Below are 24,778 nucleotides of genomic sequence, written 5' to 3' on the forward strand. Positions count from 1 at the left end.
AAGCTCAAATTTTGACATTAAGAAGTCGTTAGAAATTTTTTACTATACAGAGATACAGCAAAACTGGCTATAGTTGCTTGCTGCACTCCACAAAATTGACAACAGTTAGTTATATTATCAACTTAGTGTTTAAAGGAAAAGCAAGAAAACTACATCAGAAACATATCACACCCAATCACACAGTGAACCAGCCAGTGACAAGTTTGTTTTAGTCAATTTTTTCTCCAATATATGCACAACATTCTTAATTACAAACAAAGAAATAGCAACAAATAAAATAGCAACTAACTTTATTTTAAGGGTGCCAGCATCCCACAGCCAAAAGCATATTGTTCCATCTGCCCCGGTTGAAGATAAGTATCTCTTTGAGCCACTGCACAGTGGAGAGAACTGGGGGAAGTGAGGGAAGAAAAAAGAAAAGGTCTCCTGTTAATCTGCTCCAGATGTGCTAGGAAGTTTCTCAAGTCATTTACTTCCCACAACAAAAATTCAATGATATTCTTAAGGAAAAACACACCTCAATGAACACCAAAGTAACACAGTGCTCTACAGTCACTCTCTTCCATCAGAAAAACCTTTCTGGGTTACTTGCCAAAGCACCCTAGGTTCTCCCTCCCCACAGCCCAAGATGTTCAGCAGCATGCAGCTCTCAACAGAAGCAAACCAAACTATTCAGCAGTGACTGTAGTTCTTACTCAATGCACCTGCACTCAGAATCATAGCCTGCAAAGGAATGAAAGCCCACATGCATCATGCAATTTTTTTCAACAAGGATTATTTCTGGCACTTTTCAAGGGTCAGGCGTTTGGACAATACACACGCCATTTCACATAGCAATTCCTCCTCATTCCACAGCTTATTAGCTAGACACTAATTTTCATTACATTAAACAGTCTTGGGTGGTTCCTTTTTAAGTCAAAAAATGCATTTTATTGCTCAGGTGAGTTCACAAAGCAGAAACCTACCTGCAATGATGTTATAGATGCACTGTGGCCCTGAAGAACTGCTAAGGGTGCACAAGTTCGAAGGCACCAAACTCTGATCATTTTGTCACAGCTTCCAGCAGCTATCATGGTGTTTTCATAGTTCACTGCCATATCAGATATTTCAGCTGCATGCCCTCTCAGGGTAGCCAACAGCCTTCCATCATCTGTTGCCCAGATTTTTACAAGGCAATCATCTGATCCCTAGAAATAAGGTAAAAATCATTTCAACCACACCGTTAGCTGTTTTGATATTACAGGTAACTAATAAAATTAACTGAGTACTAGTGGCATTTATAGGTAAATATTCCCCCCCTTGCTACTTTTAAGTTTTCCATACTGCATTCAAAACACAACATCAGACTACACAAATTCTCAACAGTATACACAAAGTTTAATGCATCTGTAACACAGATCACAAATCCTATAGCAAGCTGGATCTATGCACTTCACTGAGACACTAATTGAAGGACAGAGTGAAGAAGCTGTTACAAAGCATTCAAATGAAAATTTACATTAAACATGAAAATTAATCATGAATTGGTACAGTGTCATTTAACATTATACCCTCTTATGTTCCTTACCTTACTAATTTCATCTTCAGGCTCTCCCAGCATTAGCAGTATACTTACCATGTAAGAGAGAGGTAAAGTCTGTATGAACAAGCTATTCATTATTAAGCTGAAGTACTACAAGTCTGCTTTGATACACAAATTAAGAAACACTAGAATGCTCACTCTTTCTCAAAAACTTCAGAAACAATTTTTTTACCTATTCATACTTAAATTTACATTTCACTCGTCTTCCCACATCACTGTAGCTGCTTCCTGCCTGTATGCAAGAAATGCAAGGTTCTAGCAAAAATTTCAGAACTCAGCCTTTCATTTTTCATTGTGTTCCTGCACCTCCTTGGAAGTCTGCGTATCTTTGCATCTCACTCAACACAGTGACATCTGAACATTGAACAGAGACACTGACAGACAACTGCTGTATAAATTTCAATAATTTGCTTGGGTTCACAAGAATAAACTGGGTGTTGGGTTTTAACATTTGGAGCCCAGATCTGCTACTGGACACACTCGGGTGCCACAGTATGTTACAGTGCCATATCACCTTTATAAAATTTTTCCTCTTTCATCTACTTACATTGCCTCTGTACAAGTTTATCTAGCATATGTTCTTTAAAGAAGTCAGGAGGCAGGGAAGTACTATTGTTCACATTTTACAAAAAAGGTATCCAAAGTACAGGCACCAACAGCTGAAGGAACTGGGGTTGTTTAGTGTGGAAAAAGGAGGCTGAGGTGAGACTGTCTACAACAGTATGAAAGGAGGTTGTAGCAAAGTAGGTGGTGGCCAGTCTCTCGAGTCAAAAGCAACAGAACAAGAAACAGCCTAAATTTGTGCCTGGGGAGGTTTAGATTGGGTACTCTGAAAAATTTTTTCAGCAAATGGGTTGTCAAGCACTGGAACAGGGTGCCCAGGGTAGTAGTGGTGGAGTCACCACCACTGGAGGTATTTAAAAGACCTGTAGATGGGGTGCTAAGGCACGTGGTTATGTGGACTTGGCAGTGCTAGATTATCTGTTGGACTTAATGATCCTAAAGGTCCTTTCCAACACAAATGATTCTATGACCCTGTGGTTATATTATACTAGGATGGGAGCAAGTTGCACAGAGGGGTCTGTACAGTCCCCATTACTAGGAGTTATGAAGAAACTGGACAATGATTTTTCAGACTGGTATTTGATGAAAGTAAGCAAGTAATGACCGAAAGTCTCAAAAAATATTTAGAGGCTACTGATACTATTTTCAACATTAAAGCTTTTTCAAGTAGGTAAATTACATGTATTTTCCCCATTTAGTACACTCTTTAGTCTCCATTCATGGACCTATAGAAATCCCACACTGCTACAGCTCAATTCAGCTGTTCTTCTGGACAGCCAAATCCCAGGACATCGACACCCAACTTTGGAAGTTCTCACCAGCACAGCCACTATGAATGAAGTAGAGCTGTCCTGTTGAAGAGCTAAGTAAACACTCCAAGAAACACTTTCAAAAGGAAACCAGATACATCCTGCAGTTATTGGACTGCACAAAAGTATTTTGAAAGTTGGGGAAGTTCGCTGGTTTTTTAATACTGACAAGCTTGTTTACACTAATGGTGATGAACAGAATTTCTTTCCTCTCAGTTACATTTTTTATGTAGCTACTATAAAAAAAAAATCGATTCTCTACTGGAAACAGTGGCTAAATTTTACTCATTACACTGGCAGATTCAAAAACAGTATGTGGGAAAAGGAGAGGAACAGTATACCTGCAGTTACCTATTATACACTCAGTCTCATTTGTAGCAATACTCAGCAAACCAGGCAACTTCCTCAGGCTTGCTTTTTGTTTAGTGAGTGGAAAGTTGTTTCTGGCTTACAGGCAGCTATCCACAGCAGTTTCTTCCTTCCTTTCTTATTTTTATCAATTCAGACAAGACAGATATCTCCCAACACAAGGAGACACAACTACAGCACCAGTTTTTTAAACAGTAAAAAGAATGCTGATTGTATTAAGGTACATTGAGAGAGCACATTTTTCTGTAAATTACAAAACCAGGCTGCTTCCCTACAAGAAGTCTTTATCTCTAACATCAGCAAAAAGCTATTCGGGAACATAAGTGACATTTTAAAGCAGCGGAATGTTTTGGAGGGGAACTCTAGACATACAAAATCAAGATAAATTAAAACTCCACCATGTGTTTGATTTTTGGATTGCCTTGATAGGTTATGTTGCTTTACCAGCTGCCACGCTTCTACTTTTCCTCAGTAGAGGAAGCATGATTGATTTCACCCCAGCACTTCAACAGGTACACTCATGAATGCAGAGATATTGTCAAATTCTCCCATACCTCTGTCCTAGTCATTTTTGGCATGAACATCTGAGCCTCCAATTAAGGTTATGAAACAAAGCATGTGCCATTGCATACTCATTTTAAAATTAGTATTTTTATTAAGAAAAAGTTCCTCTCCACTTAGACAGAAAAGTACTATGTGACCTTTCTCTTTGGTCCTCCAAGGATGCAGAGGCTGAACAGCAATCAACATCCCAAAAGAGCAGCAGTTTGAACACTTAACCTCAACACTCAACCAAGAACTGCTTCCTTGTTCAGCCTTGGTTATTTACTGAAAGCAACTGCCAGTCTATATTTCTAAAACCTTTGTCATAAAAGGGATTGTTGCAGGGATGTGTCTAATTGGCAAAGGAGATAATCAGTAAAGCTTAGTAATTACATTTTCTGCCTTTTGTGTAGGAGCACAACAGTACAGTATACACTATTCCTACTTTTGCATAAAACTTGCATGCTGAGGTGTTACACCTCTGCCTTACCTACCTGCTAGACAGCTACAGTGCCAGCTCGGGGAAAACTGTGTGTAAACTTTAACAGCAATGGACAGAAATAATTACAGACTCACTGACGTGGGAAGGGACCTCTGGAAATCATGTGGTTCAAAACCCTACTGAGCTAAAGCAGGCTGCACAGGAAGATCATAGAATCATAGAATTGGCTGGGTTGGAAGGGACCTCAGAGATCATCAAGTCCAACCCTTGAACCACCGTTGCGGTTGCTAGACCATGGCACTGAGTGCCACATCCAGTCTCTTTTTAAATATCTCCAGGGACGGAGAATCCACTACTTCCCTGGGCAGCCCATTCCAATGCCTGATCACCCTCTCCATAAAGAAATTCTTTCTAATATCTAACCTAAACTTCCCCTGGCACAACTTAAGACCATGCCCACTTGTCTTGTTGAAAGTCGTCTGGGAAAAGAGACCAACCCCCCCTGGCTACACCCTCCTTTCAGGGAGTTGTAGAGAGCGATGAGGTCTCCCCTGAGCCTCCTCTTCTCCAGATTGAACAGCCCCAGCTCCCTCAGCCTCTCCTCATAGGGTCTGTGCTCAAGTCCCTTCACCAGCCTGGCTGCCCTCCTTTGGACCCGCTCCAGGACCTCGATATCCTTCCTAAACTGAGGGGCCCAGAATTGGACACAGTACTCGAGGTGTGGCCTCACCAGCGCTGAGTACAGCGGCAGAATCACTTCCTTGGACCTGCTGGCCACGCTGTTCCTGATACAGGCCAGATGTATTAACCATTCCTGTTTTGTTATGTTCTGCACATTTACTGAAGGCACCCTCTGTCCCATCACCCAGGTCCTTAAAAAAACATAAGGACCTTCAATACTAAACCCTGTGGTACACTCCCAGTAACTGGCCTCCAGCTGGACTTCATGCTGCTAATCACAACCCTTTGAAAATGGCCTGAACTGCCAGGTTCAATCTCACTGTTCACTTCTCTAGCCTGTACATCAATAGTTTGTCAGTATGGATGCTATGGAAGCCAGCACTGAAAGCCTCATTAAACTCAGGATTAGCAACATCCATTACTGTCTCTCATCCAAATTAGTCATTTCGTCCTAGAAGTTTATCAAGTTGGACAGGAATGATCTCCCCTTCATAGATCCATGCTGACCACTTCCATCTTGTTAATGCTTGGAAATGGCTTTCACACACAGTTCTATTTTCAAAAAGACAAAAAGAACTTTTGAATTACTAGCTCAGTCACATAACGTTTTTGACAGTCATACACACAGAGAGTACTTTCACTTATAGCTTGATTTATTTACTTCTACTAAGCTGCTGCAAAGCTAAAGAGAATGAAAACAAGAAAAAAAGTTGGTTGACAAGCTCACTAATGGGCATTTTCAAGTCAATTCCAACAAACAAGTTAACATGAGTTTACAGCACAACTAGCAAATCTGCTGCCTAGGGCTTTATAAGCAGAATTTAGAAGAAAAAAAAAAATCTTTTTTTCTCTAAACTGCTCAAAAATCTCTAAGCAGATTCTCTTTTAATCTCTTTGCTTCCTTCAAACAAACATGAAAGTACTCTATAAAGCACTCTTATTTTTCCCCCATACTAAATTAATAAGTTTCCAGAACTATTCTGTGTTTCTAGATTCAAATCTGCACTTCTTATCTAAAGCTTAAAAAAATTTCAAGTTCTACACCAACAAGATTCAATGATTGTCTGAAAAACAGTATGAGCCCATTCTGTTCTACTGTTACGAGGACTTAAAAGAGTATGAAGAAGCTCGTGCTTTCCAAAGTGGAGTTGTCACCAAAAAATCCCAAGAAGCAGAGGACACAAAATGTGCTTGTGTGTGTAAAAATGATGCTGACAAATAAGAGCCTCACTGGTCAAAGACCTGAAAGTAGAAGGTGGTGATAGGAAACCCAAAATTACAAATCACTATTGTGTGTGGAAAACGTTTACATGAGGATTTTCTCTTCCTCAAAGCAATACATACATGAGAACAGACCCAAGCCATAATATTAATTGAATATAGTCTAGAAATCTCAATCCACTAGAGTCCCAGTTTTTTTGGAAGCTGCACAAAATTAAAAAAATACTCTCTCTAGAGACATAAAACATGCTTCATCAATGCTCACACTTGTACAGATCAATATTATAAATACACTGCTGACTTCACAGTGAGCTTACATCCCGCAATCATTTCAGTCATTTTACTGGATGAAATGACCACTAACTGGGGAAAAAAAAAGGTAAGACAACCAATAAACCAAACCCAGCATCATGAGTCCCCTAAAATGCTGTTTGTAAAATACAATTAATGGAGAGCAACCTGCACATAGACAAGTTAAAATATCTGAACTGGTCAGCAAGAAAAGCTGCTTTAGGGACCTAATGCCATTAAGTGGAGCTCAGAGGTCTGTTTAATAACAAACCAAGGAAAGAAGCATAAAACCAGCCTGGTCCCTACAATCTGCATATGGTAGTGCTATAGAGGCCTGTGCTTTACGTCTCCATAGTAGAGAAAAATTAACTGTTGTTAGCAAGTCTCAACAAGAAAGCAAGCAAGCAAGCATAAAAAAGACTAAGGTAGAATTGCAAATCCTGTAGTATCTAGACAAGACAACAGTATTAGAGTTCAAAAACTGTTGGGATTCTGCCTTAAGTGAATAGGACAACTGATAACTCTTACAATACTGCTGCAGTTCTACCAGCAAGGGCATTGGCTTATACCACAGCTCATATATCCAAGGTTATGTCTACAACTGCTACAAATTATGTGCCTATTAAAAAGCATTTGTCTAAAGTGAATCCTAGTAATAATTCAGCACCAAGAGAACTGATGACAGCATTGCCAAGGTATGGAGCAGAACGGGTTTTATTTCCTACCACTACACAACTTGTGGCTGGACTGAAACTGCCAAGAAAACATACAAATTAATCTTGGGTTGGAAATCTTGAACAGACTATTACACAATGCTGTTTATTATTCTCTAGAAAGAGTATTTCAGAGGACATGAGAAGACAAAAGATGGGGAAAAAGGAGATGGCCATCCTTCTTCACAGTCAGAAAGTTAAGTAGTGCAGGAACCAGAAAACAAAATGTCTCTTTCTATTAGGCTGCTTGGGTTGTACAAGTCACATTTTCCAAGAGATTCACAATACAAATCTCAGAAATATTTTTTTCACTGATGGTTGATAGGTCTTTTAGGTATGTCTTTGACCATAAAGAGGATGCCTTAATTGCGGTTAACTAAAACAAAACAAAAAACTCAGTAAGACATCAGAGTCTGTATATTAAGAACATTTCTTTTTATATTCAGAAAAAAATAAAGCAGGTCAGAGGTTAGTTACAGAAATCTCTTGTGAAATATGTAAAAGAAAGTAAATAGAAATAGTCATTGCATGACCTGCTAGCTATTAGGAAAACTGTGCAATGCTCTGTTTTCACTGCCTTTAGGCAAACGTAAGAGCATCATCTTCTTAGCAAAGGTAACATCTCCCAGAAGAGTATGACAAAAATGTGCTGAGGTCATTTTCTTTTCATTTTAATTTGAAACAGAACATAAACAGAACTTGGATTTAAATGCACTCAATCCTTCAGAGGTCAGGAGGAAAATGAAACAGTTATGATCCATCTTCTACAAGCAATTATAAATCTAAAACAACCTCTTTTCCAGCTAATGTCACACTTAATACTGGTGGTTGTAGACTAATAATGTAGAGCAAAAACAGTTCCCTACTGACACATACAAATTTATATCCTTGCAACAGACGTGAGGAATGAAGTCTTACTTTTGACTGTAAATTCCTACTCCCAGTTACTACACTGGAGAAATTGTAGTGGTTTAAGAATGAAAAGAACTGGCACTATTTCATTATACACATGCAGTTACAACAAGACAGTTCAGGACTTCATTGACTACATCACCCTGACCACTGGAATGTAGAATGCAACTCTTTAAGTTTTCCATTTGCTGACAGCTACTGAAACATCTACACAAAACCCACTAGATTTGCCTGAGAATGCTAAGGGAAGAAGTTGTGCCCCCAGCCTTCTGAAGTGAAAATTCACCAGCCAAAATTTATTTCTACAGACATTTTATTTAATATTAGATTGATATAAAGTGGGACCTTTTCTAAGCAGTCATACCAGGACGCCTGTGTGTTTGTCAGCAAAGGAGTGGCAGTAAAACTTTGATTTTGCAGAAGCAATATCGGCCCCCCCATTTTATTTCAGGTTCTTCTACTTCTCTTTTGGAAACAAATTCCTGTTGCAGTCAAGAAAAGTCCTTCACATCAATCACACAATGAGACTGAAAAAAGGAAATAGGCAATAAGGAACGATCATTGCAGAAGCAACTCAGAGGAAGTTTAATATATCTTTGGAAGAGGAAAGATTTCAGAAACATGGAAAAAAAATAAGAAAATGAAGAATCAGAAGACCTTGATGAGTTTTAATTATTGTATCTAGGAAACACACACTGAAGTTTTTGTTTAGAGGTGAAAAAGGTAAGCCTAAGAATTTTTTATACTTGTGCACATAAAAACCTCTAATCCATTCTGATATGTTCCATGTACAATAAACCAACAGTGAGCCCTTTTCCTGATAGGTTGATCATGCACAAGTGAAGAATTTAATGGCTATGAGTAGTGAGGTATTAGCTTGGTATTGAAAATAAAGAAATATGAAGAAAGTCTCTGATATGTGTGAAGCAAAAAATGAACAAACACACAAGTCTGTTTAAAACACTGTAACCATCCCAGTCCCTGCAACTACACATCCTTCTACACAATGAAGCAAATATATATTTGAGAGAAGGGGCAAATTATATTTACAACCACCTTGAAATAATTTTAGAAGTTAGGACTGCAATACATAAAGTAGGAGAACTTCAACATCCATTGTCCATGTTATCTGCCATGAGGTTAGAAAGAACACAATCAAGCTCCTGGATCCACAAAGTCATCAGTTACAGCAAGTGTTTGTGGGAAGACAATAAAAACAGCCAAAGTGTAGCAGACTGGCATGAAATGTTTATTTACAAGATCTCTGGCTCTAAAAGAAAAGTAAAATTAACTACTTACTAAGAAAACCACATTACACTGAAACCTATTTCTACAATTCCCATTCCTTGGGAAACTTGCAATTTCAGTAGTCATTTCAGACATACTGCTATTATTTATTTAAATAAAAAAACCAACAAACCACAAAACAAACAAAAAGACAAACAACAACAAAAGAATGGAAATAGTTACAAATATTAAGAACAATGCTAAAAAAAAATAAAAATCCAAGCCTACATTTGTTGGAACACACCATGCCAACACATGAATTTCCAGGTTTTTAGTTTCTGTAACTATGCCATAACCAATCTAGGTGGACCACCAGTCTGTTAAATTTAATAGTCATGCTTATGGAAAAGAATCACAAAAATCATTGATTACATACTGATTGTCCTCTCCAACTTCTCAATCCAATTCTGTGGTGGTTCATTCTTTTACTTACATTTTTGCTAAAGCAAACAAGTCCAGAAGAAAAGAATCTACAGAGTAATTCCTTTCCACTGAAAACAACCTCAGTTTTCTGACTGAACTACACAGATCAGCAATCACCATTACATCTGGATTTAAGACATGCATGCCAAAACTATTTTAATATGCAAATCTGTATGGTTATTAAAAAGCTTATTTGAAATAAGAGCAGCAAAGAATTTATCTGCTCTCGATATGCAACATAAGTCCATTTAGTTTTTCGAAACAATTAAGTGGCATTATTTGAACTTAAAAACCCTGAAACAATAAAGATTTTACACTTACAGTAAATATCCGTCTCCCAGTCCGGTCAAAAGTTACACAGTATACAGAAGATAAGTGTCCTAAAATTCGTTTGTGCATCTTCATATGTTGATAGACTGCAGTAGGAACAAGGCGTTCAAGTCTGTATTTTCCATTTAGTTTTCTTGAAAAGAGGGTATCCACTACCAAATGGGGTAAGAAAAAAGAAGACAAAGCATGTGTTAGGTTCATAAACTAAAATTCTTCTGCAGAAAGATAGGATTATTTCAACACAAGACCACTTAGTCTTAGTATGGTAATTATCTCATTTTGCAATAGTTAGGAAAAATAAATACAAAAGCAGCCTATAATCCAAACATGCAAAAAAAATACTGAACTGCAAGGCAGAGCATAAAGATGCAATGCAACCTTCAAGTGCCCAAACATATGTTTTTTATTTTACACTTAGTGTGAAAAATTCAGGACAACTGAAGCAGGTTCCAGGGAGGAGTAAACTATCTCAAATTGAACAAGCAAAGAACTTGCATTTAACTGTTAACTGAAGATGAGCAAACATTTAACCCTTAAAGGTAATCTAGTTTTTTTCTTTTGAGGTCTACATAATCATTTATACATTACTTGAAACAAATAATTATTTCTTTTTTTTTAAGAATATTGCTACCCACTACTGCTGAACAAACAAGCAAAATAAACCAAACAAATTTACATATAAATTTATTGAAACTTTACAGAAAATTCTAAAATTGACTAATGGAACCTTGATCAACAGGGTTTGGGATTTTTTTTCAAGTTTAAAAGCTAAGAAGGTTCAGGAGCAGGAATCTACTGCATCTTAACAAAACAGAAATCTTCAATCAAAAATTTCATTAAAGAAAATAAAGCTCAGCATTACTAAAACAGTCACACAATGATAAAGCAACAGAATATAATGCTTATTTATGTCTGTAACATCCATGCAAACTGCTCCCTATATCATCATTAGACTGAAGTATGGCAATGGCAATACATTCTGTATTCCAGAGAATTGTGATAAAGCACCTAAGATATTCACATCTCCAGTTTCTGAATAGATGGAAAGTAAAAAAATAAATGCCTGATGTTCGCAGCACTAGACACACATGAAAAATGAGACTGATTAGTGCCAAGAGAGCCAGCTGATACTTTCATTACTACTCTGGTTAAGTGTTCTTTATAGGTGACCAAGGGTACACCTTTACCAATGAACTGAGTGGAACCAGGGTAGATGAACCTTGTTCACTCCCTACCTTCAACGGTGAAACAGCTACAAACTTTTCCCATTGCCTGCTTTTGGCACAGACCAACCAGACACTGGTTCATGAGTCAGCACAGGTCAAACTACATTAAATATGCAAACTGTATCATAGCTACTATATGAGGACCAAAAGCACTTAGTGGTATGGACCACTGCCAAGCCCTTGGCCTCAGGACATCAGAACAACCCTGAAACCTTTCTGTTAACTGCCTATGCAGTCCAAGATTCAAGGGAGTTCTACCAGTTCAAGATGCTCTCTGAAGGGGAAAGGTCAGTTAGCTGTGAAGCCAGGCACTTCTAGTAAATGCACCACTACTGCCTAGATCCTGTTAACCCCTTATACAAGATGCAGTTGCACTTGCTTCATGACAAAGCTTTTCCTTGGCAACAGTCTACTTTAGAACAGCAAGAAACCAGGATTAGTTCAATCACAAGATAGATCTACTTTGTTTCTGAAAAATCATCCTGAAGTTGAAAACAAAACAAAAGCAAAACAAAAACAAAAATCCAAAGAAACAAAAAAACCCAACCACAAATAAACACAAACTTAATACAAAAGGTCTTTGTCACAACCATAGTGAGTTTACACAATAACCTTGACCCACTCAGAAGTTACCATTTGTTTTCTGTTAATGTAAAATGGGATGGTTGCTGTACATCAGCTTCTACCAATGCCTTTATCAAATGAAACTATAGCTCACAAAACACAAAAAAGCTTAAATAAAAGTTTTATTTTATGAGGTGTTCTGTCCATAAATCAGAACTGTAAGCAGACTCTTTAGTATAAGACATTCCATGAATTAAATGTAATTTTAAATATACCTCTGAATCTAGGAAAAACCTTTTCGAAATACTTGAGATAAATTCCAAGCATGGTTCTTGGCCGAGTTTGTTTGGCTGGTTGGTTTTAAATTACTGCAGAAGACTAAATTTAACAGAACCTAAGCCTAAATATTTCTGATGATTTTCACACATATGAAGTAGCAATAGGCAACTTGCTACTACACATATCCCTGGGGAACTCAAGAGGTGGAAAGCACTTTGTTCATTAGCATTCATTTTCTTACTGGAGGAAATAAGAGGTGACACTGTGATATCACAGACAAGAAAACTAACTAGGATCTCTTTCATGCTGCAGCCTTGATCAAAACTTAAACCAGACAAAAATCCCAAAATTCATTAAAAATAAAATGAATTAGAAAATGATTTGACATGAAAAAAGCCTTACATTCTATAGGAAGAAAATTTTATGCCAAGATCATGCAATTGGCAAGAAGGGCAGGAGGGAAGGCAAGCATCAACAGGTTTAAACACTGTCCATAAATACATCATTTTCAAAAACTTCCAAAACTGTTTTTGCTTTCCTGCTGTTTTGAACTAAAATCTCACATCCACTGTTGGTTCTTCAATATGCCCTTCCATTTAATTACATTTTTATTTATTCTCATTGACTTCACCAAGTGATCCAGCTTAATTTCTTTAATCGACCAATTCCCACTTTTTATTACAAGCACTGAGGACTTCAGTGTGTCACCTGCAAACTTTGTTAGCACAACAGCACATTCTTCTCCCCCAGAGTACAGGTGAGAAATAAAAATAGCTATGTCTCAAATCCTGGAGCTAAGTGATAAAATTGATTTTCCTGGTGCAAGCCAAGATGAGGAAGGTTATCAACTGTTAATAGTAATGCCTTTGGTTCTTATTATAGGCTTTTGGGTTTTTAAAGATTGTTGCCTGTATCTAGCATCAATGCTTGTCAGGTCTTAAGGGGTCTTCTTTTAGTTTGATTTTAACTGCATTTGAAATAAAGCCATTTCAGAAACCCCTGTGACAACAAGTCTAATATCTCTCATTTTAGCCATATTAGCAGTTCCCTGTCTTCACTTAAAGGTGTTAATCACAGGAAGAGTGATAAGGTGCAAGCAGTTAAGCAGCTGCGGTGGAAGCCACAAACCATAAATGAGGGGAAGAAGGACGACAAGACTTGATCCCAAGAAGGGACAGAAAGCACAGTCAACCAACATGGAGAGAATTAACAACTTGGAAGGAAAAGAGAAGAAAACAACAGAGCAGTATGCCTGCTCCTTGCTGGAAATGCACTATGAAGGGGACACTGCACAAAAGGAACATTCATCCAAAGCCTGGCCAACTACAGAAATTAAAATTAGTTTAGCTTTACATGCCTATCTACTACTCACACATGAGTTCTTGCTTTTAAGATAAACCTGTAACACTTAAACAAAAAAAGCAAATGTTGCCAAGTAGTCCTTGTGCAACACAGAATGACAATCCACCACTTAATTCCAAATGACATTTTAGTTTCAAAATCAGGATTCTCCGTATTTCATAATGAAGCTAACTGACCAGCAGAAACCAATGCCTGAGGAAAGCAACATATTCAGTTGATGATTTGAACATGTAAAAAACACTCTGACATATATTTAAGTTGCAAACAGATTTTTTAACAACTTTTTCCAAATAAAATGAAATTACTTCTAGTTTTTAGGTAACAGGGCTCATCTTCACACAAGATGAGTGGCCTCAGACTGAAGATTAGAGACTGTCTAGTTCAACTTCCACCCCCCCAAGCAGGGTCAGCTAGAGCAGGCTACTCAGAGCTGTGTCCAGTCAGATTTTTAATATCTCAAAGGATGGACTTTGTAACCTCTCTGTGCAACCTGTGCCAGAGCTCTCATCACCCCCAAATGATTCTTTTTTTCATGTTCAATTTGAAGTTCCTCTAGCTCAGTCCACGGCCTCTGTCCTGTCAGGAAACACCAGTGAGAAGAGGTTGGCTCCATCACACTGCCCTATTCAGGTTTAAACTCACTGATAAGACCACCTCATCCTCCCCCTGGAGTTTCTCTTCTCAGCATTAAACAATGCCAGCTCTCTTGGCTCTCCTTCCTTGACAGACACCTCCATCTGTTCTGGAACTTCCCAGTCCTTTGCTAGAATAGCTCTAGTCTGTCCATGTCTGTCTTGTTTTAAGGAGTCCAGAGCTGGAAACACAGAATCATGGAACTGGCTGGGTTGGAAGGGACCTCAGAGATCACCAAGTCCAACCCTTGAACATCCCACAGGTGTGATCCCATCTGTGCTGAGCAGAGGGGAACACCCTCAACCTAATGGAAACACATAGCCTCCTGCTACCTCGTTTTCACAGCACTGTTTGGATTGGAAGGGACCTTAAAGATCATCTACTAACATCCCCCTACCATGGGCAGAAACATCTTCCACTAGACCAAGTTGCTCAATGTCCAATCCAATCTGGCCTTCAACACCTTCATGGATAGGGTATCCCCAATCTCCATGGGCAACCTGTTCCACAGTGTCTCATCACCCTCACACTGAAGAATTTCTTCCTAGTATCTCATTAAATCTACCCCCTTTCATCTTAAAACCATCACCCCTTATGCTATCAGCACACACCCTTGTAAAAGATCCCTCTCCAGCTTTCTTGTAGGCCCCTTCAGGTATGAAAAGGCTTCTTTAAGGTGTCCCTGGAGCCTTCTCCAGGCTGAACAACTCCAATCATCTCAACCTGTCTTTGTAGGAGAGGTGCTCCTCTGATCATCACCATGGCCCTCCTCTGGACTTGCTCCAACAGCTTCACATCCTTCTTGTGTTGGGGGCTCCAGAATGAGACACAGTACTCCAAGTGGGTCTCATTAGAGTAGAGAGGCAGAACCACCTCTCTCAGCCTGCTGGCCATGTCTTTTTTAATGGAGCCCACGACACAACTGGCTCTCTGGGCTGTAAGCACACACTGCTGACTCATGTTGAGCTCCTCATCAACCAACACCAAGTCCTTCTCAGGGAACATCCTCTGCCCAGCCTGTATTTGTGCTTTGACCCATGTGGAGGATCCCATGATTGGCCAGATATTGAGGTGGCTGAAGTCCCCCACAAGGCCCAAGGCTTGTGAATTGGAGGCTACTCCTATCTGCTGACAGAAGGCCTCATCTGCTCAGTCTTCCTGGTGCTGTGGCCTGCAGCAGACCCCTACTTTCAAGTCCCCTGTCCTCCTTTTAATCCTGACTGATAAGCTCTCAGTGGGCTCCTCATCCATTCCCTGGCAGAGCTACACAAACTCCAGATAGACACTGACAAAGAGGGTGACACTCCCTCATGTCTCCTTCCTTTCCTTCCTAAGGAGCCTGTATCCTTCCATTCCAGCACTCCAGTCATAGGATTATTTTCTTTAGTGTAACAGCACACTGCAGACTCAATGTCTGGCATGTTTGATACCAGGACAGCCAGTCTTTTCTACAAAGCTGCTTTCCAGCTGGTGAGCCCCCCAGTATCCACTGACGCATGAGGTTAATCCTCCTCAGGAGCAAGACTTCTGCACTTCCCTTTGTGGAACTTCATTAGATTCCTGTTGACTGATTTCTACAGCCTGAATTGCAGCATGGATCATTTGATCCAACAATCACTTATTCTAGTTTTGCACTGTCTAAAAAAACTTGGCGTTTTATCACTGAAGATCACATGCAGACCAACAGTGGCTCTGATACCAGCCCTTGGAAGTACACCAGTACTGGATGGCCCTTATCCCAGTCACTGGAATTCATTCTGCTCATCACAACCACTTGGGCACCATAATTCTCCTTATATACTATCAGTCTGTCAGTGAGAATGTTATGGGAACCAGTTCAGAAAGCCTTGCTGAAGCCAGGATAACATTTACCATTGTCCTCACATCCTCTAAGCCACTCTTCTCATTTAAAAGGATATCAGGCTAGTCAGGCATGACCTTCCCTTCACTGAGCAATGCCAACTACCCTCTACCATATTCTTGTATGTTGGCTTCCAGGAGTATTTGCTTCATCACTTGTCCAAGGATTGAAGCTACAAGTTCTGCAGCGTCTCTCTTCTCGCCCTACTGGAACTGGACTGACATTTGTTCAAGTCCTTAGGAAGATTCCATGACCACCATAAACATTTCAAAGAGAGCCAAGTATGGCCCTGCAATGACATAAGCCAAAGCCTCCAGCACCCAAGGATATATCCTATCAGGATCCATGGACTTATACATGTAGTTTGAACATTGCCTAATCTGATCCTCCTTTAGCAAGGGAAAGTCTTCCTTGCTCCAGACCTTCCCCCATATCTCCAGGGTCTGAAACTTTTGAAGGTTGGTATTGCCAGTGGAGACCCAGACCAAGGAGGCACACATCAGCTTTTCCAGGTCTTTTCTCCCAGACAAAAGGCATGCAACAGACATCAGCTGAATGCCTTCAAAGTTTTAGAATGCCTTTAACTCACTCCCTGCTGAAAACAGAATAAGCAGCTCAGAGAAAAACAGCAAACTGAAAATGGAGATAAATTCATAGATCTGAAAGATTTGGCCGTATCAGCTATACCAGCTTTCTGATATCAGTGACCAGTTCCATCATCTTACTGACATGGTCTTATCCTGAAATGTGAAACATGCCTTAAAGATGGGGGATATTAATCTACTTCTTCACTAAACAGTGAAAAATAAAATTTAATTTTGTACTAAGTATAAGTTAAATTTCTAAACAAGCCCACATAAAAAAAATAACTGTGGCTTATCTTTCACTTATCTTTCACTACAGCTCCTTTCTGGAGCTGTATTTAACTAATTGAAGTTCAGTTCTGAAGAACAGAATCCACCTTAATTCCCCTTCCATTCACACAAAAATAGCCAAAATCAGAGGAAACCTGGAAGGACATCTGAAGAATATACTTCACTTACAACTCTTACCCATACTGAGTTTCATAACTTGGTAAGTTAGACACCCCTCTAATGAATACCAAGACATTCAGAATTGTTAAAAATAAAAAAAAGGAGACAGCAAGACTACTCTTTTCACCTAATAAGACCAAATATATCAAGCACCCAAGTTTGCATTGTTGGGTTTTTTTTTCCCACTTCCATAAAGATGTCCAAGATCAAAAAAGGAGCTTGAATTGATTTGTACATTCCTATCTTTTTGCATCCAACTTCTAAACTCTCTGCAATACTCCAAGTCACTTTACTTGCATAAGCTGGATATCAACCAAGTGGTTAGTTCAGCTAGCAAACCAATCAAGCCAGAACTTGTCTCTCTGCATTTCACAAAGGTAAAAGCATACTGACTCCTCACTACAGCATTTCTGGAAATATAAAAATTCTATTATTTTATAATCATTTGTTCAATGAAATTAACTACCAACCCTTACTAATTCAGAGAGGTAGAAGGTGAGATGTCTGGAAAGGTAGAAAGTAAAAACAAATGAAATCTGATCTATACAATCTCAAGCATTTCCAAACTGTTACATGACTTCAATGCAATCTCATTTGCTTTCACTATGTATTTGTTCTGTTTGCATTTTTCTCAAAGTACCATATGACTTCTGTAGCATATTCTGTTGCATAACAAGAAGTCAAGTATTTAAGACTTGAATAAACACGTGTAGTAACAAGGTGTTACTTTAACGGAGACCCTTTAACACAAAGTGGCCTTCCCTTTTTGGTTTTTACTGTAATTGACAGCACAATATAGTTACACTCTATAAGTGCTCTTAAGTTTTGGGCCTAAAGTATTTATTTCTAACAGGTTTCTATACCGTTGTCAGAACCTCACATTCTCTTTGCAGCCAAACCAGCAGCATCATTCAATACAAAAAATGTGAGAAAATGAAAAATCCCTCAGAACTTTTCTTGTAGTAGACTATCCAGTGAGACCACGAATACTGGTTTTGAAAGGAAGATGTATTAACTGGTCAGGAAAAACCTTCTGCCTGACTGAGGCCTGTTCTGCCTCATTCAGGTCCTGCACACCTGAGTGACCAGCTTTCTCAAGGGCTGTGAATTCAAAGCTCTCAAAGCTTTATGTTTTGATTCTGTACTTTTTTAGCAATAACTGAAAAATCACTAAAAAATAATGATAATAAAAAAAAGACTTCTCTGCTTCCAAGCAGAAACTTTAAAGATCCAAAAAGAGGAGACCTTTAACAAAATAAATAATATGACATAGTTGTTCTCCTTCAATAAAGGCTTCAACTTTTTATAAAATATGTTGCACAACTGACAGCAACTGGATCAAGATTATTCTGTTTTCAAGTTTTGTTTCTCTTTATACTGTTTTACAGATATTCTGTAGTTTTCTGGAGAAATACAGATGTGCTTTAATTGCATGTAAACCAGCTACAAGGCAGCTAGCAAAATGCACATAAAAATTTAATTCTTAAGAATATCCCACCACCATCCCACTCGCATTGGTTCATAAGGGCAGGAAATTAATGTGTACTGCTGGATGCTCAATGAAATGCAAATTAAATTTTCCTAGACAAGATGGAAAGACTACAGGATCTTTTCTGTTGCTCAACTGTTACTAAATTCTCCACCTGAAATACATACAGCCTAAAGAATAATCTGTTCCAAATTTATTTTTTTGTTGAGCAGCTACATAAAAATACAGCCTTCCTGAGGGAAATGCAGAAGTTATTTAAGGAAAGAGAACGAAATTTTCTAGTTCAATTTATAAAAGAAGTGTTATTCCAGTTCAGAATTTCATTGAGAAGATCAGACTTGAAGAGGATAAATGAAAACAAAATGTTTTAACATAGAGCTCTGAACCAGACATCAAAAAAATCCAAATACACTTTAGAGTTGAAAACATTCAGTTACCAGCATTTATTCAATGTTTGGAAAAGGAAATTATTGGCAATTTAAAAACTGGTATGTTGAAATAACTGTAATTTTGTCAATATTCAGTGCTTTGCAGAAGGTTCAATAAAAATAGCATTTATTTAGCAAGCCTAACTTGTTCTTGCCTAGAATAGTCTGAAAGTTGTTTTTTTAACATTTAATTCCACTACCACAGCAACTCTTACTTTCTTTGAACTCCAGCTGCCACGGATTTCATACAATGGCCTTTCTCCCTTTAATAACTGCATGCCATGGAACAAGCTACAAGACAATGACAGTCCTCTTCCACTCTCATTTCTCCAACATGTTTTAAAATACATTGCCAAGTAAAGGACAAGCTAAGGCAACCACTAAAGAAATCTGAGCTATTAAAAAGCACAGTCCTACTGTCACCTTGTAGGAACAGCTGCTAACCTAGCCCAAGATTTTCCAAGTTCACAATCTTCAAGCCAATGGACAGCCACTCAAGAGGGGAATTATTCTGCTCAGCAACAAGCTCCCCCACATCTAGATCACAACACAGAAACAATTCTCTACAAGAATGTCAGGAATAGCAGCTCTAAACAAAACCTTTCTGAATGGATGCAGGCATTACACAAGGGTTGAAGTGAATCACCTCTGACCAATACACACCCTAGCTAAAAAAGCTCTGAAAACTTAGCTCTAAAAACCCAGCAAAACAATGTCCTCATCCTATAATTCCAAGCATCAACAGAGATACCACAGAAAGAATGCAACCTATGCTTTAAAATGAAAGAGCTCCTAGGACACAAAAAACTTTGCCATCTGACCAAGTAAAAATTGGCTGTGCTCACACTAAGAGCTTCTTATCTGTTGTGTCCTTCTGCTGTGAAGAGAGAGCTGTAATTCTCCAGGTAAAGTATAATGGTGTGCATTTTGAGATTTGATTTCGAGTTTCTTCAACATTAGAAATAATATAAACAGCCTGAATCAAGCTTTCTCAATTATATATTTCTCAATTAATGAAAAACTTACAGGCTACCAATAGCCTTCAAAATAAATTTAAAGATTGAAAACAGCAAATTACCACATTAAAAATGTCTCTGTTGGAAAAAGCACCTGGCTATGTATTTGTACACTGTTACTCAATAGCTCCTGCAATACATCTTCACTCTTTTTTGCCAAGACAAAAATCTTTGGTTTTGCAGCCACTGCAACTAATCATGAACCCACCAATAGACATTCTCTGCCCACTCTGATCCAGTACTGCACATCTATCTGCAAATACCATTTTGGTACAAACCACTACTGTTTTGGAATAATCCATAATGGCAATTTGGTTTTGATCTTCCCCCTCTATAACGGGCATGACTAGAGAAGACTCAAGTGATTTAGCACATTTTCTTATCCATGACAAAAGAAAAAGCGTGCTCCTGAAAAGAATCTCCAAAAACACCATACATCTTGATTCTTCTAACCATTAAAAAAAACATTATTTCCTTGTTAAAAGGTTGAAAGCTAATGCACATGTTTTAGTGGCCAAATGAGTTTTAAAAAAGGAAAAAAACTAAACAACCAGGCAACTAATGTAACACATTTTGTTATATAGCAGAGCAAACTAAAACACAGCTACAAAATCACTGAATGGACCAGAGAGCAGGATTAACTTCTACAAAATACTGAGGTCTTTCCAAAGAAAGCCACTGCCAGTCTACATAACTTCTCCCCAACAATGGATGCAGGCCATGCTATCCTGGCTTAAGAGGTGTTATATAGTACAAATTATTTATCTACCATCAGCTTTATCACACGCATAAGAGTAAGGTGTTAATTTGTACACATTCGCTGTTGAAATTTATTTCATTCCATGTCATACTTCAAAGGCAAAAAAATCAGCTTCAGAGCAGAGCTAGTTTATGGGTATTTTATAATACTCATTTTTTCCCCGCTTTCAAGTAGTAAGTATGACAATGCAACATCTTAACAAAAGTAACACTGAAGGTAAGGGACGTGACACAAACAAGGACAAACATTAACAAGAACTACTATTTAGCTCTCATGATCACAGTAAGTCAGTCACCCTGAAAGGTACTGAATGGCAATGCCAGAATAAAATTGACTTACCTATACTAGGTGGACTGCCATAATTTACAGGGGACTCTGGAGGCCTCCCACAATGTAGTGCAGCAAGAGCAGATCCCTTCCATACGACATGTTTGCAACCTGTTTCAAAAAATTACCAAAAAAAAATGTAGGCAAGCATTTTTTTCATGGAAAAATGCCGAAAAGGCATCAAATACCAAGAACTCTCAAACTTCTCATAAAATGTTCATACTTTTGTTTGTACGAAGCAAAGACTGTCTGCCAGCTCCTAATAATGTCTGCACTCCAGGGACACTTTGCGGAATTTCTTGCTCTAGAAGTGGTCCAAGTCGATGGCATATTTGAAGCAAGTGATCAGGTGCCAAGTGTCTGTAATATTTCACCTATTATATGAAAGAGCAAACACAAAATTTGATTAAGAACAAATTTTTTTTAAGAAATACTGGTTTATTTTTGCCCAGACTATTACACAAATTCATAAGAAAATTACAGTATAGTAAAGATAAAAACAAATAATGACCTTTAAACACAGTAATTCATTCTAGCTGGTCCTAATAACACTTTGTGCAGAGAACTGTTGGTATTTACTGCTTTCTGACTTTAAGGCACAACACATCATAGTCTAATAAGTTTCTTTATAATCACAGTGGAAAATTGTAAAAAAAATCAATATACTTAAGGAGTGGTCTGGTCAATTTAAGTTACTGTAAGATAAAGAAGAGACAAAGATTGCTAGGACAGTAACATCTACAGAATTCCTAGAAGATTCAAATACACCAAATAAGTAACATAGCTTTGTAGAAGACAATGCAAAATATTCTGCCTTAACTCACATAAGCTAGAAGACCTTGTTGAAGTTCCACAGATAGATTTTTTTTTTTACATCTTTCAAAGAAAAATGTTGGCTTAAATAATTCAACTTTAAATTTTGTATACATGATTCTCTCTTAGGCCACAATCATGATTAGTTTTTCAATTGATCATTTTTTCCAAATAAGCTCCTATTATAACAGCAGATCTTCTCACCACTTGCTTATAAATATGTTGAGCCAGTATTAAAAACTACACAGACAACACCAGTTCATTCTTTTGAACTACTGTAATTGTAGAGAAGACCATCTTATATAACAAGGAAAAAATGCTCTGCAATGTATGACAAGAGCAAAATCCTGTTAAAATAAAGCTTTCAGTTAAGAAATAGCATTTTTTAGATGCGTAAGGTATTGTCAGCTTGTAGCATAACAAAGACAATTCCAAATAATAAAATTAAGAAACTAAGTTTTATTCATTTCTTGTACCGGATTCGGCATGTAGTAGTTTTATCCTCTTTTTCCAGCCTGAAATTCATCTTCATGGCTTTTATACAAAAAAAAAAAAAAAAAAAGTATTCAAATAAAAGCATGTGATGTTTTGTTATTCTACAACTAGAGACAGCCGTGACTGACGTTTTAGGCAGAATGATGCTTCTGTATTACACTCAGTTAACAGGAACACACCTCATTCTTTATCAAATGTGCTCCCATCTTGCTGACACACTGTACTTGCTTCATGTGTTCTAGCAGCTTGTTAACAGAGAGCACTGATGTCTGAAACCCAGGCTTTCCCAGGCACTCACAACAACACAACCCTTGCCTGAAGGAGGGAAAGTTTGCTCCAGTCGTGGTTTACCCCTCAGCCCCACACTCACTCCCCCACAGTGGAATGGGGGGAGAGAATCAGGAGGGTAAAAGAGCAAAAAGTTGTGTGTTAAAATAGACTGAATACATCAAGCTGCAAAGCAGAATAAGGAATACATTCACTACTTCCCATCGGTAGCAAACGTTTAGCTGTTTCCAGCAAAGCAGGGCTTTCCTTCTCTGAATTACATGACACTTGCAGAAAGCCTTGCAAGCTGTATGAGTCTGACTGCCTAAAAGTTAAAATGACTTGCAAAATTCACACGTTAAAAAAGGGCTTTTCTTAAAAAAATATATATTTAGAAATTATTTATTTTAACAAACGTACAGTTGTTTGTATGGATTAGTTATCTTAAAATTACTGAATTACATGTCATCAATCTGTTAGAGAAGTGTGCAAAAATAATTCAGAACTAGCTAGTCTGATTCATTTTTCTTTCTCATTAACATGCAAATAAAACTTGAGTATGATTTATCCTTTAAGTACAAAAAGCAAGACATATGCTTGAGAGCCCTAAAATAAGAACACACAGAGCCACAGTTTCTGCTATCAACAGCCTCAATCCACTTCCATCACCTCCATTCTCCTCCATTCCTATCAAAATAAGTGCAAAAACTTGAGAAATACTGTCCTTTGAACAATTCTATCTGAAACCAAATTTCACATCTCCAAAAATTGAATTTGCTTCACAAATATTAATAATTAGTGACCTTTTTGTTCAGCCACAAGTACTAGAACTACATTGGCAATACAGCTGTCATTTTGTCCTGCTGAAGACCCTTCAGTGTTATACATCCTCACAAATGCACAAAATCTAAAGTAAAGTAGGCAAATCAGCTTTGACACATCGCAAAACTAAAGCTACTTGACATCTTTTGAGTCATATTTCTCATTATTTGTCATAAACCATGTGCTCACTTTTTTATTTTAGCAGAAACTAGGCAGGCTCAATTCCTTCTTCAGTTTTTAAAGCAAACATTTTGAAAAGAGGGATCTATTTGTATTATTCTTGATCACACCTATTAAAGATCTTAATATATACCTTAAACCCACGCTACAGTCTCTCCACATTTAGGACCATTTGTATGAAAACAGTTTTTTATGCCAAGTTACCCAGTAGTTTTGTGATGCTTTTGCACAGCATCATCTGAATAATCATTGTTCACTACCATGCAGCATTTGCAACCAGCTTATTAGCAAATTCATTTAACTACAAACATGAGCTGTACACTGAAGAAACTTGTAAAAATAAAAAAGTAAACTTCATTTCACCATAAAATCTGCTAGGGAAAAAAATCTCTTTATTTCATTAGAGGCTTTATTTGGACTTCTTTCCCTTTTTCTCCTCCTCCTATAAAGTAAATGGTGTAAATGAAACAACATATTTAAAATAGTCTACGGTGTAAGTTTTCTCCCAATGCAACACTTTCTGCTCCATCAGAAAAAAATATCATAACAATATTAATAAAGTTACAGTTGAATGAGACCTACAATCATGACCTAGTCCAACTCCCTGAACATTTCAGGGCCTATCAAAACTCAAAGCATGTTATTAAGGGCATTGTCTAAATGCCTCAAGCACCAACAGGCTTGAGGCATCAACCAACCACCCAGGAAATCTCTTCCAGTGCCAATTTCTATGTGTGAGTACAAGCATTACAGTATAAATCACAAAAGAAAAGAGTGTAACAGAAATTCAACTTAGTCCCGATTTCTCTCCTTTGAGAAAAGAAAAATAAAATAAAATAGCAGAAAAGAGAACCACAGTGTGCTACCAATAACTCATGAAAGAACAAGGTAAAAGTTTAATTAATACATTCAAATGACACAAAGTGACTTGGCTGCTAAAATGATTCGGACTGTTCTAAAGTGCAGCCTACCAGGAAACAATTTTAAAGCTGACAAACTGTAAAAAGAAACCAGAACCCACATAAAATATACCTACTACCCTCTGTCCTACTCTC

General features: G+C 37.9%; 1 protein-coding gene across 1 annotated transcript in view; it reads right to left on the bottom strand.

Moving 5' to 3' along the window:
- The window catches only part of PHIP (pleckstrin homology domain interacting protein), a 111,673-nt gene that overhangs the window by 78,442 nt on the left and 8,453 nt on the right, over positions 1-24,778 (bottom strand). The window contains exons 5-9 of the mRNA XM_030446811.1: positions 21,370-21,520; positions 21,159-21,257; positions 10,159-10,319; positions 966-1,187; positions 290-390 (exon numbers count right to left, since the gene is read on the bottom strand). Of these exons, the coding sequence (XP_030302671.1) occupies positions 290-390; positions 966-1,187; positions 10,159-10,319; positions 21,159-21,257; positions 21,370-21,520 (734 nt within the window). The remainder of the gene's footprint in view (positions 1-289; positions 391-965; positions 1,188-10,158; positions 10,320-21,158; positions 21,258-21,369; positions 21,521-24,778) is intronic.

This window comes from Calypte anna, chromosome 3 (genome assembly GCF_003957555.1).
Source record: "Calypte anna isolate BGI_N300 chromosome 3, bCalAnn1_v1.p, whole genome shotgun sequence".
Lineage (NCBI taxonomy): Eukaryota > Metazoa > Chordata > Aves > Apodiformes > Trochilidae > Calypte > Calypte anna.